At 32.6% G+C, this 19,446-nt stretch overlaps 2 protein-coding genes across 2 annotated transcripts; one reads left to right on the forward strand and one right to left on the reverse strand.

The window, feature by feature from the left end:
* Positions 1-3,098: 3,098 nt before the first annotated feature.
* LOC148608462 (co-chaperone protein HGH1 homolog) lies at positions 3,099-7,637 on the forward strand. The gene is made up of 4 exons (XM_088545625.1): positions 3,099-3,169; positions 4,657-5,322; positions 5,699-5,889; positions 7,361-7,637. Exons 2-4 carry the CDS (start codon positions 4,659-4,661, stop codon positions 7,619-7,621), a joined length of 1,116 nt encoding a protein of 371 aa, XP_088401751.1. The 5' UTR covers positions 3,099-3,169; positions 4,657-4,658; the 3' UTR covers positions 7,622-7,637.
* Positions 7,638-9,065: 1,428 nt separating this feature from the next.
* LOC148608463 (cerebellin-1-like) lies at positions 9,066-14,789 on the reverse strand. Its single transcript, XM_088545626.1, has 2 exons — positions 14,644-14,789; positions 9,066-9,510 (listed from the first exon to the last, which is right to left on the reverse strand). Exons 1-2 carry the CDS (start codon positions 14,741-14,743, stop codon positions 9,116-9,118), a joined length of 495 nt encoding a protein of 164 aa, XP_088401752.1. The 5' UTR covers positions 14,744-14,789; the 3' UTR covers positions 9,066-9,115.
* Between the last annotated feature and the right edge of the window lie 4,657 nt (positions 14,790-19,446).

Consider the following 19,446-nt stretch of genomic DNA (forward strand, 5'->3'; position numbering starts at 1 on the left):
AGAACTATTACTATTGACGCTTAATATCTCTAGGGATCATTTATTGTCACTGTTCAAACTTGATATTCTCTGAAACAAAACAAAAATAATGCAAAAAGATGTTTGAGTATGTATTTACGTATGATTTTTCAGGTATTCCTTGCTTGAAAATTCATGAAAATTCAAGGATCTTGGTATCTCTATGATGGTCTCAGGGAGTCCCATAGTGCAGGAACTGGCCTACAAAAACTATGCTCACCAAAACCAAGACAAGGCTATAGACAAAATTGTTTTATATTACCGTAATAAAATATAACCTTGAACCATGTGCTTTATAATATGTATTTTTCCTATCAGCATACGCTGGGATATTGCTCTTGCAGAGATCAAAAAGCATACATTTCAGGAAATTCAAAAAAGAAAAAAAAATTAGTTTCTCAAAAAAAATAAATAAATAAATAAATAAATAAGATAAAATAAAAATATTTGCTGAAAGTGTAAAAAAAAATTCCAATTTTATTTTGGTCTGAAAAAAAAAATTAAATTAGGAAATCCCAGGCCCCCTCACCATAAGAAAATGGTTCGTGCCTTATTTTGTTCACAATTTCGGCAAAATGAGTAACCTATAGCCTTGAACCCCTTTGTTAAGAACAATGTGATCCATTTCTGGTAATGTAACCTTCTTCGACTTTTTCATGTTTTAGAAGTTCCTTTCAGTGATTTGTAAATGAAAACTGTATAATAAATGTATAATATCTGAAACTGACTATTTACAAGCATTTTAAATCTAAGGTATATATTGTTTATTTCATACGCGTGCATCTTTTTGAAATATTTAAAAAATGAGAGTCAGAAAAAACTAAATCTTTAATTTTGTAAGTATATTGATTTTTTAGTGTAAAAAAAATATATTAAGTGTTCAAAAAGATCTAGGAAAGCTTCCTTTATATATTGATGCCAATGTTCATGTGTTGACATCGCCTTGATAACTCCCCAACGGAACTACTTCATGGTGATTTACTGAAAACTCCTCTGAAAGAAGAGTTGCTAACCAGTCGTGGTATGCAAATATAGTTTTTTTTCTGTTCTGACAAATTTGGCATTGACCAAACAATATACAAAAAATTAAGTAAAATCAAATTTAAAACGTTTCTTTTAAGATTTCCAGACAAAATTATTCATAAAGATATTTTAAAGAACGCTTAAGAAAATAAAATTTAACTTGAATCAAATCAACTTTCCCATAACGAAAATGTTGTCTATCAGGAATTTTAGTGCAGTAAGCATATATGAAAAAGTCCAATTAACGTATTTTTGTTGTGTTATTATTTTTTTTTTTTTAGAAAAAAAATATCTAAATGAATTCGAACAAAAATACATTCACGTTCCGATTTATCAAATGACCTTTTGAGAATATAAGTTGTTGTTTTATGAGATTTTCTGGAAGTGCAGTGAATAAAATTGATCGAAAAATTAAAATTTTAGTTCGAAAGATCCCACATGGCTATGTAATTCACCAAGCACTTCAAACGTGTTTTTACACTCCAAAAAAAAATCATGGGCTTTGTTACAAAAGTTTATAATTCAGGTTTTTTTTCTGGTATTGAGAGCACTAGTAGGTAAAATGGGAAATCAAGACTTAAAGAGGAAATGGATCTATACTTATAACGTAATTTCTGAAGTTTGGGAAGCCAGTTACTTCCATGTTACTGTGCCTAGCATTTAAATTTCTGAAAACTTGTAAAGTTTTTCTCGGTTCGTGTTTTATTCAGGAAATACGGTTTTAATGTTGTTTATTATGACAGGGACTATAGAATACTAATAATAATAATAAAAAAAGATAAAGTCGCTGATAAGGAGTAATTAAGTGTTCCTTGAAATGTTTTATTCGGAAATCAACTATTTTCATAACTGCTTTGAAGAAATAATTTGATGCTTTCTTGTCTACTTTCTTACGTCTTATCCGTTTTGTACAATACAAATGGAGTGAGTCATGGATGATATTACGTACGTCATTCATTCAAATTGACAATGGCTGGAGGATGTTACTTAGGTCCCTTTTGAGGATATATTTTTAACTCTCGGTCTTAAACGACATTCAGATTACTGTATGAAATAAAGACCAACCGTTGTCTAGAAGTTCATTTTGTTGCAGAATGTGCTCTTTATAAATATATTAGAAAAGACCTTTTTGTGCTAACGTTGGGGTAGTCGATGAGCATGCGTGGAGCATGCTCAATATACACTTCCGCGAGGAAAATTGTTTTGTTCTACCCAAGCCCCATCTCGCGGAAGTGTGTATTGAGCATGCTCACCAACTTACCACAAAAGGGTCTAATGATACCTTTTTCGGAAATCTCCTTAACATATAAAAACTTTAAAAATTTGAGTAATAAATCAAAATTTCAGTGGCTTTTAACATTGAACTTCTCAAATGCTTTGGAATTTTTTTGTCAAATATTTTGGAGACGATGAGACCTTCAAAGACAGTGAAAATTACGAATTTTTCAGATGTTTTTTTTTATTATATACTTTTATTGAAGTTGAACCAGAACTATGTCAATATATATACTCTGTAAATGGTCCATTGGTTGGAATAAAACATATTCTGTACAGTGGCGCACGCAGTTCAGTAACCCACTGAAAACAGTTCACCCCGATCGAGCGCTCCCGTGATATTTTATTTTTTTTTAATGTATGAATATAGAAGCAATCGAAGAAAAGTTTTGTCAGCAAATATTTAATGCATAAGTAGCATTTAAAATTAAAACATTAATACATTTGTTATAAATTAGAGATAATTTAATTTTTGAAAAGTATATCATACCTGTAATATCAGTATCAAAACAATACAATGAGGCCAATCGTTGTCTATTTAAATTAGCAACAGCCAAAGAACCAAACAAAGGATATGTTGGCCCAACTGAGAGAAACTGCCTTTGTGAATGCAACCCCCCCCCCCAGCAAAATTAAATAAAATACAACTTAAATTGAAAAAAAAGCATCGTTTATGTTTGAATGATTTATTTGATGAATATGTCTTTTTTGCCGATTTTACAAACGACTAGCTCTTCATCCGGAACTAGAATGAAACTATTCCGGAAATTTTACTAAATTTTACTTCGATATATTTACTTCCGATGTAAACACGTGCAAAACTAAATTATTGTATTTCCAGAGTACACTTGAAGTTAGTAGTTGACTGGTAACTTCCAACCATATAATACCAATATATAATGAACGAATATTTGTTTTGTATAATACTTATACCTTTACTCGAGGATTAACTCAGTGGACACTGTTGATGTTACAACTCACATTTTACTTATTACTAATTAGACCGAATTCCCCAACTGATGAACTACAAAAATGTACAATGTACATTTTTATGACATATTTTGGGCGCCCTCGCAAAATTAACTGTAAAAAACAGGTTTCCTTAAATTTCAGACACTTTTAAACTATCAGGAAAAGTAAGCAAGAATACAAAATAGTTAAATTATACAAGTTTAATGTCCAATCAGGGGCGTGGTGGCTAAAATGGGCAGATGCATTACAATGTACATGATACATGATTACAACACAAAGGTAGCATTATTAGGTAAAATTGATTAGCAGGCATAGTGTTGTTGTTAAATACTAAAATGATTGAAGTGTACGTTTTACTGCTAATACAAGCCAACAAGGACCTGAATCTTTCCAGATAGCTTAAAGAATGAAATTTACACCTCCTTTTACTAAATAATTATTGCAAATGCTCTACTACCCTCAATCAATATTTCCGTCAAGTTTCATGTTTTATTAGTTTGACTTCAATAGGCTGGTTGATTTGGAGTTCCACTAATGCATCTGTTTAGTGCAACCTTAGCTTTGTGTCAAAGGTTCAAACTACATTCTGAATTCTATATAGTGAACCCTGTTTTGTTCACATCTTGAACTGTTTACACGTGAAGTTGCACTTGAAGAGAGTTTGTATGGTGCTTTTAAGTTGTGGAATGGAGCAGTGCCATACACTTTTTTCAGGACTAGAATCTGATAGAATTTTTCATTATCCAGTAAAAAATTGTGTCTGCTACTGTTCTTTTCTTAGAACAATTCAATGACTTATTTTAAGTTATATGTATACATTAAAGTTATGTTAATTTTAACTGTAATATATGAGATAGGCATTAGCTATAAATGTGAACATGGCATAAAGTACTACTGGTATGTTCCCTTTTGAATGAAGTAGACTTCATGTCATTTACAACTTGTTGAGTTTGATGAGAATATTTTGATCAGTGAGAGTGGCAAACAACATTCCAAATATTTCTGAAGTTATATCTGTCAAAGATTTTTGAATTGGGCATAGAATACAATGTTTAATTCGGATCTCTTCAAGAAGAAGTAGCTTTTTTTTTTTAAATACACATGTATCTGAGTAGTTCCAATCAATCAACATAGACGTATTTGAAGCATTTTGTCTAGGCGGCATTTTTTTACTATTTCTAAAGCTTCAATAAATCGCAATGTAGTGTTTTGCTTGAAGAAAGTTTTTTAAAAGTGACAGTATGATAATTTTTAGATGGATTTCTAAAGATTTAAGAACAAGTTTTTACACTTATTTAGTTATTACTCTTCTTATTTTAAGCTAGATCTTTTATATGTGATTCTTGGATTTAATGTTTCTAATTTTAGAAATGTCAGACACAAGTATGGAAGAAATTGAGAAGGAGTTCGCTCCCTTTCTTAATCCAGCTGCTCGAGGTGACATAAAAAACATAGCCATTGACTATTTCCTAGGAATGACAGGCAAGGAAGATGGAAAACAAGCCATTGTCAACAGTAATGTATTTCTGGATGGAATTATATCCCTTACTAGTGACATTGATACCGTTGTTTCAAGTAAAGCATATAAGGCATTAACAAACATAGCTACAGATGAGAGTTGTTGTAAGAAAATTACAAAAAGTGACAAATTTCCTGTGTTTATAAGAGAATGCTTTAAAAGGTTTTTAGATCCAAGATGTGAACAAGCTGACAGCGTTTGTAAATTTGTGTCTAACCTTTCTCGATCAGAAGAAAGTGCTAATTCAATTGTGAAGTACATCTTGTCTGATAAAGACATTGGAATTTCAAAGATGGTCAATGCAATGTGCAATTTAAAGTACAATTCTAAAGCAAACTTACATTTTATGGCCCCACTGCTGGCTAACCTGTCACAGATCACACAGATTAGACAAGAACTGATGACAGAAAAGGAATATGTGATACAAAGATGCTTACCTTTTCTTAGTTTTGAAGATTCCATAGTGAGGCGAGGGGGTGTGGCTAGTCTTATTAAAAACTGTTGTTTTGATACAGGTAATAGTCTATTAATGTATTGCAATCAAATTTTATACATGTAGCACTTGTATTACAACACTAAGATACAAAAGTCAATACATGTACAAATGAACATGTAGATACAAATAAAAAATCTCCAAACATGAACAAAAACGGAAAGTCCAAATAAACATATGGAAAAATTAAGAAGGAGAAAAAAGCTGATTTTGAATCATTTTTGGTTAATTGCTAGTCTTAGTGAAAAAAACCCATTTTTTTAAGGCAATTGATTTCTTTCATACATTTGTTTGTGTGTCCGAATTTCAGTAATTCTAACAATAAATGTACAGGTGTATCTTCTTCGATTTATTATATTTGATACATTGTATCTTTGTTCTTCCACTTTATATGTTAGGTTACCATGATTGGTTACTTAGTGATAAGGTTGACCTACTTCCACGCTTACTGCTTCCACTGGCTGGTCCAGAGGAATTCGATGATAATGATATGGACAAACTTCCTGTCGATCTGCAGTACCTACCTCCTGAGAAAGAACGAGAGAGTGACCCTGATATTAGGAAAATGCTGGTGGAATGTATATTCCAGGTACAGTATCAAACAATGATTCACTACACTTTATGAATCATTGATTAAGGTTTTTACTCATTCTAATTAATTTCTTTCTTGTACATAGATATAAAAGTAATACTAAATAAAATAGTACACATAGCATTGAAATGGACGACAGACTTAAAGAAATAGTTTGTCTAAAAGTTTGTATCTAATAGTAATGTTTGTTTTTGTTGTTTGAATACAAATGATAGTAAAGCAACAATATGAAGGAAGTTTCTTGTAGACAACAATCTAAGATGCTAAGTTCATGCAAACATACAGCTAGGGTGCACAGTACATGTTTGTACACATTGACTTTTAGTAAAATAGAACTAATACTTGGTTATCAATATCATACATGTACATGTTTTATTTGCCAGTATTTGAAAATGCCCTTGGGGATTTTATGCATGAAATAATTTTCAGCACCCACGAGTTCATTATTTGGGCCTTCAAATTCATCAAAGCTGTTTTATGGCTTTTTTTATGTAAATATAATGCACTACTTATTTGAAGGTTTTGTTTTTAATTGTGGTCAATACTGCTCTCTGAAAATTAAAATTTTGGTGCTGTCTTGGAGGAAATCCCCACAAATAGTGACACTTGCCGGGTATGGGTTATTCATTTGTAATATATGCAGTGACTAGATAGGATGTACAAGAATATTGCTATCCATAATCACCATCTTTTTTTGAAACATATTATATATCTGCTTCTTTATTCTATTTCATGACTTTCTGGGCCCAGTTGAAACCTTTACCTGCTGGATATATATTAAATGCATAAATGTTTTTCATGAAAACCATTACTTTGGTCTTCAAATTCAACAAAATATATTGTATTGTCTCCCTTGTATTATGATAGGTATCATATCGTGAGGTAAGTGTATTGTTACAGCTCTATGGATAACTTTTGCCCTTTGAATACATTTTCAAACAACCAGGCTCTGATGCTTTCCAGGTTTTGTTGTCTTGCCTGTGTCAAAAGTTGCTGAAAGCAAGACTATGATATTGCTTTTATAGTTGTTTCATCATTGTTGGTATCTGCTTAAAATTTTATGTCAAGTTTTCTGGTTAGGTCAGTTTAATATGAACCATTGTGCTAGATCAGTCTATCGTGTATGCATTAGGAAAATGTAGATGTTTTAGCATCACTACATCACAGTTCCATGTCCGTTTCATCTATATGCCCCCGCTGTGATGGTCTATTGACTTCTAAATTTCTTTTTAAGGTTTTAATGTTGTTTTCTGATTAGGTCCATCTAACTTGAACTACTGGTGTAAGATAATTGGTATTTAGTGTATAGTTGCATTAGCATAACATTACACTTCCATACATGTATCTGCTGCATGTTGATGCACCTGCAATCACTATCAAATATTGAATGACATCGACCATTTGCCTCATGGGAGACATATCTCTATGAGGACTGTTTATAGAAACATTTTATTCGTTTATATTTCAGCTCTGTGCGACTAAGAAGGGAAGGCTATATGTGAAAGATAAAAACACTTATGTTGTAATGAGAGAGTACCATAAGTGGGAACCAGAACGTATGAACCATCCGGCTATCATGAACCTGATTGACGTTTTAATTGGTGAAGAACCAGCTCCTGAACACGAGAACTTAAAGGATGTACAGGTTCCAGAACATCTTCAGAAAAAGTTTATTGAAGATGATGAAGAAGAAATCAGACAAATTAAAAATGAAATGAATTCACAATAAAATGGCATACAGATGATTTAGAAATATTTTTTGCAAATAACACATACATAGCTGACATTTAAGATCAAGTCACTGTAATGAATTTATGCACCTTTTATTGTTAAAAATATTCGATGCTCCTACTAGTAGGTTTTTGTTTTGTTTTTGTTTTCGAACGTCTCCATTCTCAGGTGTTTTGGGCATTTAGTTTTACTATAGTATTACATAGAATATAGTGGCCAGACAATGATTTTTTGCATATATCTCCAAAACCGATAGGTTTAGCCAAATTCTGACTTGAGTATAAGTGTTCGACATGATGAGGTCTATCAGTTGTCAATTTTTTTATTTTAATCTGTGAAGCCATGTTGAAGTTATTGCCCATTTTCAACGTTTTTTGCTATTTTTAATCTGTTAAGCCATGTTGGAGTTATTGCCCTTTTTCAATGATTTTTGCTATTTTTAATGTTATTTCTTTCCAAAATCTTCTCTTCTGACACTACTTGACCAATTGAAACCAAACTTGGTATGAATGTTCCTTGGGGTATCCTGCATAGAACTGATGTGGGGATTTTTGATCTGTCAAAAAACATAGGCGTCAGACAGTATTTGTTTGCATATTTTACATTGTATCTCCAAAACCATTAGGTTTAGCCAAATTCTCTCAATTGCTGAAAAGATCCTTATTATAAGGCCAACAAAAATCTTTCAGGGGATCATAATTGTCTGACAACTCCATGTTATTGCACTTGAAAAGTGAAAAATGAGGTTTTTTTTATTTTTTACGGTTTTCTGCCAATATCTTGAAAACTATGACTTCTTAGAGTCAAAATTGTTGGACAACTCCTTGTTAGAGTTATTGCCCTTCAAAGGTAAAAATTTAACCAGATGAGCAGTTCAGGCTCCTTGGAGCCTCTTGTTTTTTTACAGGTTTTAGCACTTATCTTGAAAACTACAAAAGTCTATTGGATCAAAGATGTTGGACAACTCCTTTTTAGAGTTATTCCCCTTGGTAGGTGAAAAATGGTGGTATTAGCAATTTTCATCCAATGTCTTGAAAATTATAATAGATAGAAAGAAACTTTCAATTGATGAAACATATCCTACCTAAGTTTTCTTTGAAGTCGAAAATGTCAGACTATTTGTTGGAGTTATTGCCCTTAGTGGAAATAATATGTCTGTTTTCTATATTAATTATAAACAACTATTGAAAGGACATATATATCGTCTCTAAATGGGCTGATTTGAATTTGCTATGCCTTATTAAGAATAACTTTAAATTGAGTATTTTATACCAAAAACTTGTGTATCATTCCCAAAAACTGATATGTATGTTAGACCGTGTACATTTACAGTTATAAAATAACAAATCAAGGGAGCCATCAGTAATTTCTTACTTATAAAATACTTAATATGACTTGAAGATTATGGACCAGTTGGCCTTTATTTCAAGCAGACATTGATATTCTTTTGAAAAAGCTTTTTATTTCTGAATCATTCAACATTCGAGGACTGTTAGGCGATTAGAAATCCAGAAAATGTAGACCATCCATCATGAAACATATACTGGCCTGTTCTGTCTGTTCTTATGAGAACTCTGTCATTTTTCTTCATGTAGACAACAACAGTTTGGCTAGCAGAAGTATTTGAATTTTTGTTATTTCCACTGTGATTTCTGCCCATTACTTTGCCTTTCAGGTCAAGATAGGTAAAGAAAATGTTCCCATTTCTAGTGGCCACAGTCCAAGAAAATGAGTAGAGGCCCTCAGTAGGTGCTGTAAAGATCCCTTTACTTCCATCATAGGCTCCACCAACATTGAAGAGAACTTTGTCAAATACCACAGCAGCATAAGCAGCCACATTATGTAGATCTTTTGAGTTGTGTGCCAAGAATCCAATCCTTTGAGTCACTGTAAAAAGAATTGAATGACATTTCATAATAAAGACTTGATGTATTGACCGATGATACTTCCATTATATTCTCTCATAGTAAATTATGTATATTAAGTACAATTTTAATGAAATAAAAAAAAGGTCAGAGCAAACAAGTGAGCTGATTGTTTGATTGATTGTTGGGGTTTAACACCCGAGCAGCAATATTTCAGCTATATTCAGGCGATGAACATTAAGTGGATGATAAAATGAACATGAAATGATGATGAAATAAAAAAAAGGATGGGACAAAAGGATAATAGGGTCGACAAAGTTTGATTGCCATTAGAAAAAGGGGGGATGGGTAAGGTCGGGCAATTTAGCCTCCTGTGGCGGAGCGCAAAGGCTCCTACTCCTATCGAATACCACAGCAGGGTTCTTTACTGTGCGAGGAACGTGACATATTTCCGAACACAGTGCATCATTATGGTTTGGGGTCAGGTTTTCCGTATTATAGCCTGACAACCCCAGCATGTAACATGCCAGGGGTACCCCATTCCACCACCTGAGGCACACATCCCAGGTGCTCTGTGGGCAGAGCACCTAGCCCCAGCTAGGTTTCTGAGCACTATTTAGTCGCCTTTTATGACAAGCTTAGCGCTGCTGCAGGCCTATTCTTTTAACAACCGGACCTGCATGGGGCAAACAAGTGAGCAGCACACATATCTTATCCATTTAGATTTTAATTCACACATGTATAACTCAAAGTGACTTATACATTTATTCAATGGGTCATAGCTTTCCCTTTCCTTGTTTGTCTACCCCGGACTTGACGTTTTATGAGCTACTCGGTGGGTGTTTCCAGAAAAGCAGAGGATACTTACCCTACCGGTGCACCTGGTCCATGCTCCCAGTTTTTAGTGGAGTCCGAGTTGCTCATTTACTTTTGTTACTTTGTATGTATGATTTTAGTTACTTTATGTTCTTTATTGTGTATGTCTGTTTAACATGTCTTGTCTTTGTCCCTGGATTACATACTTTTGATTACCGCTATAACCTTGGTTCCATTGATTACTCTTGCATTAGTTTTCCATTGGCTAAAAAAATCAGGCACACAATATTTAATTTATGTCATATGACTGAGCGCAAGGTTAAGGTAGATCCATCCTTCCAAGTCAGGGTTTTGAGTCTACTCTCGCTCCCTCAAACCCCAGGCATCATTCATTCATATTTAGCGGGTATCGTCCAGCCAATACCGATTGGTTGCTTCCCAGGGTGAGAAGCACCAATGAAAATCGATTTAACATAAAATGTCTGTGGAAGGTAAACACTAATACGAGGTAATGGACGATCCGATATAGTAACTAAAAGTTGTATGATGTCACAAATGATGCAATATGAGCAAATATGATAACTGTAGATTCTGTTTTGTCTTTAAAAAAAATGACGTTATGTGTAACCACTTTGCAAGTTATATCGAAGAGTTTCTATTACGAGTGATTTGATTGGATTTTGGATCCGGGTTAAATTTAAGTAACTCACTAGGTGTCGCTGGGCGATATCCGCTAAATTTGAATGAGTGATGTTAGGGGTTTGAGGCAAGGAGGGTAGACTCAAAACCCTGACTTGGGAGGATGGGGTAGATCATACCTAATATTTCTTGTATATAGGTTAATCATTTTTGTTCTCAAAGATGACAATGAATGAGCATTTTTGCAAAAAGGCCACGCATTTTCTTGGATTAAAATTCCTAACTCTCATACATAACTTCATAAGGAACAAACATAAAATGTTCACTGAATTCTGTCCAGTAGTTTCTAAGGAGAAGATTTCTGAAAGTAAATGTAATAACACCAATGAAAATGCAAAAATAACTGATAGATCTCATCATGATGAACACTTACACCCCCATCGAAAATTCACTAAACCAATTTACAACAGTTATGGAGTTATATGGGTAAAACTACTGTCTGACCTCTATGTTCTATTTTTTAGTAACAGTGGCCATGTATTTTTTTTGACAGATCAAAAATCCCCACATCAAGTCAGTTCTGTGCAGAAATAGCCAGAATACCTTAAGGAACATACATACCAAGATTGCTTCTAATTAGTCATGTAGTTGCAGAGAATAAGATTTTAATAAGTAATTATGTTAAAAGGGCAATGACTCCAACATGGCTCAAATAATCACGACAATTCGACCACATATAAATCTCATTCGTTAAACATTTTTACCCCGTCAGGAATTGCGTCACCTAACGATTCTGGAGCGCAAAAAACATCGAAAGGGGACAACAGCTCCAACATAGCGTAACAAATTTACACGAAAATTTGACCACAGATAGATCTCGTCATTCTGAACACCTTCACACGTCAGAAGTTTGCTTAACCCAACAGTCTTGAAAATAAATGGGAATAACTTCTGTTTGACACATACGTTTCATTTTAGAAACGGTGGCCATGTTTTTCGTTTGATCTAAATCCCTAATCCCTTTTGGGATTCGACGCTGGATGTATTTTTTTTTTGTTTTGACCACCACCGGGTCACCATATCAGTCCTATGCAGAATACATAAAATTAACATTCAAATTAAGTTTGGTTCTTATTGGTCGAGTAATTTTAGCGGAGGTGAGTTTCGAAAAATTGTTAACGACAGTGATGACAAGGCTCATGTGGCCTTCGGTCCGGTGAGTTAAAATAGGTCATCGAATTGTATTACCATTCAACTGAGCCATAGTATAGGCAATTTTAAAATATTTTTATAGACTCCTGGGAATTTTCACGATTTCGCAAACTGGTAGATTTTTTTTAAAATTTTATATACAGATCTAGAACACTTACTTACATTAATTATTTCATATATCAAATTACCAATTATCCCCCCTTGAAAGAGGTTTTTTTTTAAATGTTTGTAATTTTACCATTCACAATTTCATGTAAAAACAATTGTTAAAATAATATATACATATTATTTTTACATAATTTCAATCAATACCAGACAATTGAAAATACATAAGTCTATATGAATTTGCAAGATGACGGAAAAGAATGCCACCTGTTACCTTATTGGCTGTTTTGCAATATCCTAAATATACTAAAACATTTGAAAATAAACAGGTTCTTATGAACATTTTATTAGAACCTGTCGTTTAGGAAGATGTTCAGACGCAAAATTGTCGAGCATCATTACATACTTCCCAACTGTCACTATCTGTGGGAAAGCTCCTAATCTGGAGCTTTGTTGTGTTCGGTTTACAATACAAAATACTCAATCGCATCATACGTAAAGGGTAGCATTAACATTTCTGTACTAAATTTGTGCTGAAACACTTTTTAAATGAAAGCTTCATGCTAGTAGATTTTGGATAAACCTGTTTCTGATACTAGTAACAGGACAAGTAAAAATTTGTGGAGAGAAAAAAAATTCTCACCGATATCAATTCTATTTTTTGAAGTGCAGGGTTTGTGTTTCAACCTGCTGAATGTTTGTGCTGTAAATCCCATATATGAGATTAACAAAAATATGTACTACGATATCGAAGGATTTGAGGGTATTCACAACTTATGGTAGTCCGTGAATCCAAGTTTGCATTGTTGGGCAGCATAATTGGTTTTCACAATTTAAGTAAGTCGCCCATTGGTTAGGAAGTTGCTAATTGATACTACTCAGAGGTGTTAGGCCGGTCTGAGTTGTTGAGCATAAGTTGTACCTAATAGTTTTGGTAATGAGTTTTTTTGTGTTTATGAATGAATAGCTAATGAATGGTTAATGGTCCTCAGTGCATTCTACAAAAGATTCACTTTTTGTGTGGCTCAGGTGTCTCAGCGGGTGGCTGCGAACACTCAAAGTTGTCATTGAAATCTTGTGGGAAACATATTTTGTCCTATATCTTTGATTTTAGTATGCCAATGGTAACAGATTTGGCAGAAATGAGAATAGGGACTCCTGATGAAATTTTGGTGTAGGTTGATTAAATGAGATGACAGCCAAAGGCCATTTAAGCTTTAAGCTTTAAATGAACAAAATTTATGATGTGACCATACGATTTCAAGTTCTCCAGGTGAGCAATTCAGGCTCTCTTGAGCCTCTAGTTTTATACATTTCAATGCCATTATGCACCTTCTATATACTTGATCTTGGGAGTGAATGGGTATCATTTGCTCAGTTTTTTACATATCCTTTTGTTTAACTACGACTACGCCACGAAGGCACTGTTTCTATATATTTTATAAGAGGAACTGATAGAATTATTTATCTTAATGTTTATGGCAGATATTTCATGCAGATTACAACCAGAACGATTGACATAAGGTGTTAATAGCTAGTGGAAGCAAGCGATGTACATTATTTGTATGGCACTTAAAGTGTTATATTATGTTGAGCGTTCAAGCTTGTCCTAGATAACAATTTCACTTATAGGAAGTACAACCATTTTCATGAGGTGGGGCTAGGATCAAAATTTCTACCCTGCCTTTTCATTTTGGGAAAATTTAAGCCCTGCCTTGTCCAATATAAACAAAAAATATTAGGACAGTAATAGATGCAGTCTTTTTTATATTTTCTTATGGCCTGTCCTGGTTTTTTTCATTCTCAAAAAATTAAATCCTGCCTTTGTATTTCAAGACCATTCCCAATAAAATTCAAATGGCCGTTCCCATGTGGACATCTTATAACAAATTTGTGCGTAATTGCAATCCGTCTCAAATTAACAAAAATAGTAGGTTTTTATGACCTTTGTTTACCATGCATTATTTTGTTATGTATATTTGACTGATATGTTTTTTGTGATTCAACAAAGGTTAGACCACCCAATGACCATTTCTGTAAGTTTTTAGAGCCCGAATCGCTCCCCTGACGTGATACACAACATTCTATTTTAGTTCACCTGGTCGTAGGCCGTGTTAGCTATTACGATCTCTTGGCGTTTGTCTTGTTCCTTATAGTAATATGAACAAAATTGGATCAATAAAAAAACTTGATCACCGTTACCATAAAAAAAAAAAAAAAAAAAAAACACGGCCGCTGTTACTAGAAAAGTGATCAGACAGCAATTTACCGACTTATTTTAAATTTGTCCAGTTAGTTGCCCGAAGAAGTTTATCAGGTATTGGTAATACATTCAGAACTCTTTCCCTCTATTTTTCTCCCTGTAACAGTACTTTAAAATTACCTTTATGACGCTCTGTCCCACACATACGATTGCCATCATTTTGTTCCACAAGTTTGAGCTGATAGTGTATACTTTCATCAGATCTGCATTTCTGGAACATGTTCTGTGTCCATTCCCCACAAAAAGCATTTTATATATTGTATATAAACATTGTTATGAAGAGCAGTCGTAAAAGAGTAATCAAGGGAACCAATGTTATAGCAGTAATCAAAAGAATGTAATCCAGGGACAAAGACCAGACATGGAAAACAGACATACACAACAAAGAACATGAAGTAACTAAAATCATACATACAAAGTAACAAAAGCAAATGAGCAACTCGGACTCCACTAAAAACTGGGAGCATGGACCAGATGCACCGGTAGAAACGCGTGTATATATATATATATATATATATATATAATATTATAATATATATATTTAACAACATACGCGTATATCACCAAGTTTTGTGTATATATATTTATTATATATCTGTATATTTGTATTATATGCGCGTATATATATGCGTATATTTTAACAATATACAAATTACATACGCGCATATAATCAAGATATTTGTTATACCGTCTAATACGCATATCTGTGTTATTTTACGCGTATATTTCAACATATACGCGTATACATATCATCAAATTATGCGTGTAATATATATTTGTTATAGTATGTTTTATATGCGCGTATATTCGTATTATGTACGCATGTATACACGTATAATTACGCGTTTATACTATTTACGAGTGTTATAGGAGTGCATAAACGCGAATGTATATGGACGCGTTTTCTACCCCGCCAATGACATGAACACATATGTTCATCCAGGTATAAAATTTGGATTCCTGTATATTTAAGTACATATATACTGGGTTCACATATAAATATTCCAGCAGCAGAAATGTGTGAACTAGTCTGTAAACTAAATTTGTCATTCTGTTCAAATATAAAGGAAATTATGACTATTATTTCACTGTTCCCTGCACCTTTGCAACAGAAGACCAAAAAAAAAAAATATCGTTGTCCGCCCGTATGTGCGTCGTTGAGTCCGTCCGTCCGTCCGGTCAGACGTGTGGACACAGGATTAGACAAGAGTAATGGGACTTTATTGGATTTGTACATATATATTTCACTATAGGAAAACTCCTTAGATTTGTTCAAATTTTGTAGTATTGATAGTCACCATATGTAATTGCATGATCATATTGCCCCGCAATTTTGTTTCGACAAAATTTCAAATATTACACGAGTTATTGGGCTTTTGCACTTCGATTTTTTTTTTCGACGGGGGACATATGGCTACGCGTAGCAGTCTAGTTATAATTGTTATTATTGTATTATCTGCATTAACATCAATTACATAAAAACCAAAATAGTATATTATGCACTATGGTTCACAGGTCTAAATGAAGGCTAGATATTTGATATTGATGTGTATTTTATTGTCTTATGGTTCATTATTATTATTATTATTATAAGTATTATTATTATTATTATTAGTAGTAGTAGTAGTAGTAGTATATATCCTTTGCTCAAGCTAATAGTACTTAGGACCATACACAGACATAATGAAAATAATTTAAATCTATGCAAAAACTCACTTTAAGATGTACATTTTTCCTGTTCAGATCATTAGTTTGAATTGTTTCCTTGTCAGTTTTCTATACATTTTATCCCATGTTATGTAACATATGGAAGGATAGATTAGTAATTATACTATCATATACAATGTTGTATGTCAGCATAAAAGTATTTAAAAGTCTAAAAATTCCAATTTATCTTTCAGATATACAGAAGAAGAAAACAATGCTGGAATTTTTTATCGACAATATATTTTTCCAATGTTATGGACGCGTTTTTCAAAAAATGGTCGGCACTACAATGGGAACAAATTGTGCTCCTCAACTTGCTGACCTATTCCTTCACTTTTATGAAGCAGACTTTATAGCTAATCTGATCCGAAAGAATGAACATCGTTTTAGCTAGTCCTTTAATCTCAGTATCCGCTATATAGATGAAGTCTTATCGTTAAACAATCTTAGTTTCGGGGGTTTGCTACATCGCAACCACCCCAAAGAACTTGAGATGAAGGATACTACAGACACTGTGAAGTCTGCCTCATATCTTGACCTACACTTAGAGATCGATGGTAAGGAAAAACTATCGACCAAACTTAATTATTTTGTTCGGATTTCAGAATACAATCATTACATGCATGTTTAGTCGAATCGAAGACAGTCAACGATATGTTGGCTTCAGTTTTCCTTATTGCATACAAGTAAATGGTAGCCAAACATAAATAACTTATATGTAATTGCCAGAACGGGCAGTCAAGAAATGGGAGATACATGGAGTTTATATCAATAATTCAATAATATATACATTTATATAAGCGTTTGTACAGGCCCGAAGCCCACAGCAAGGAGTGTAATATAAAGTCCATGCCCAAAATTAAACGCAGTTCGTCCGTGCGAAACCCGACAGGGTAGTCAAGGACGTTAAATTCCCTATAGTTATTAAACGTAGTTTTACCATTGCGATCTCTCTCTCTCTTCTTCGTTACGCGTAAAATAGTTTAGAAGAACCGATAATTGACATCCGACCTAGAATTTTTCTATCAAATAGATACAAATATGCAAAAGGTCTTCCATTGGGACAGAACTTGTATATCGACAAGTTATAAATATTGTCGTGACATTCGTGCACGACACCTTTTTGGAACGACATGTGGTTGTGCCTTTCACCTTTTGTTTTTAGTGTTTTATATCACCATCTTGCGGAACAAAATAAATATTCAAGTTGTGTGCACAAAAAAAAACAAAAACAAAAACAAAAACAAAACAAAAAACAAAAACAAAAACAAAAACAAAAACAAAACATATACAAAATGAATAAATAAATAAAATTGGATAATAGTTTTAAAAAGGCAGTGGCTATTTTGCCGGACCCGGGTCCGGATGTCAAAAGAATAGGCCCGCAGCAGCACTGTCGCAAAAGGCGACTAAATAGTGCACAGAGCAACTAGGTTGTATGCTCCAGATGGTGGAATAGGGTACCCCTGGTATGTTACATGTTGGTGTCGTCAGGCCTTACGGAAAACCTGACCGCAGACCATATTGGTGCAAGGTGTTGGGAAAGATGCCACGTTCCTTGCACTTTAAAGAACACTTCTGTGGTTTTCTATCGGACTGGGAACCGTTGGGTCCTGCCACAGGAGGCTAAATTGTCCGGCCCTACCCACCTCTTACTATTTCCAGTGTTCATTTTATCATCCATTTCATGTTCATCGCCTGGATATAGCTGAAATATTGCTGCTCGGGCGTTTCCAACAATCAATCAATCAATCAATCTTAATTTTAACGTAATTGTATTTATCAGTTATATTTTTAAGTAAAGAAATTTTTAAATATTAGAATTTCTACTTTGCTTTAATTTATATGTAAAATTTTAAATTTTTTTATTCAAAATTTTAACGCATTATACCATTTTTTATGACAGAAAATCTTTAAAATTCTAACAATTAGAATTCCTATTATTCTTTAATTTATTTGTTAATTTTTTTTTAATACTTCTCATTCAAAAATGTGTCTTTTTATAAATTTTTTTCTACATCATATCTCCAGTTTCATAATCTCTTTTACATTTATAAAGTTTTGTATGTATGAAGTCTTGACGGCTAAATAGCCAAATAACATTACATCAGCGGGATCAGGCAAAATAGCTGAATGACATGAAATAAGCGATTTTACCGGATCCGGCAAAATAGCCACGGCCTTTGAAAAAATGATTGTGTGCACATTATGTTATATTTTGGGCGAACAAAATAATAAAATCGGTGCTCCGTATCATTCGCTGTGGTATCATTTTTATATCTCATTATAGTTATCGATGATTTACGATATAACTCCATGGATATAGTACGAATACGTATGGCAAGCCAAAGTGGACAAAAATGAGCATTTTCTAATATTAAAGAAATGATTTTTTAATATTACAAATTCATTTTCTAATATTACAAATTAGATTTGTTATATCACAAAACAATTTTTAATATTAAACAATTATTTTTTTTAATATTAAAAATTTAATTGAATTTCTAATATTAAAAAAACTATTTTTAAATATTATTATTAGAAATTGATTTTCTAATATTAGAAAATGGATTTGTCGTATTCAATGACGATTTTTTTAAATATTAGAAAATCATTTTGCAATATTAAAAATGTGACTGATTTTCTAATATTGCAAATTCAATTTGTAATATTACAAAATGTTATATATATTATAATATTACTAAATCATGAATTTGTAATATTAGAAAATGAATTTATAATATTAGAAAATGAATTTGTAATATTAGAAAATAAGTGTTTTCTAATATTAAAAAATGATTTTTAATATTACAAATTAGATTTCTAATTTCACAAAACACTATTTTTTTTAATAATTCAATTGAATTTCTAATATTGAAAAGCGATTTTTTTTTTATATAAGAAATTGATTTTCTAATATTAGAAAATGGATTTGTGGTATTCAGTTGCGATTTTTTAATATTAGAAAGTCATTTTGTAATATTAAAAAATGTGACTGATTTTCTAGTATTACAAATTCATTTTCTAATATTACAAATTCAATTTGTAATATTAAAAAATGTGTGATATTTTATAATATTAATAAATCAGGAATTTGTAATATTAGAAAATGGATTTTTAATATTACAAAATGAATTTTTAATATTAAAAAAATCTTTTCTAATATTAAAAAAATAATGATTTTTGTCCACTTTGGCTTGCCATGATGGTCGGATT

Source organism: Perna viridis, chromosome 9 (assembly GCF_037379345.1).
Source record: "Perna viridis isolate PV_CMFRI_1.1 ecotype Kerala chromosome 9, ASM3737934v1, whole genome shotgun sequence".
Taxonomy (NCBI): Eukaryota; Metazoa; Mollusca; class Bivalvia; order Mytilida; family Mytilidae; genus Perna; species Perna viridis.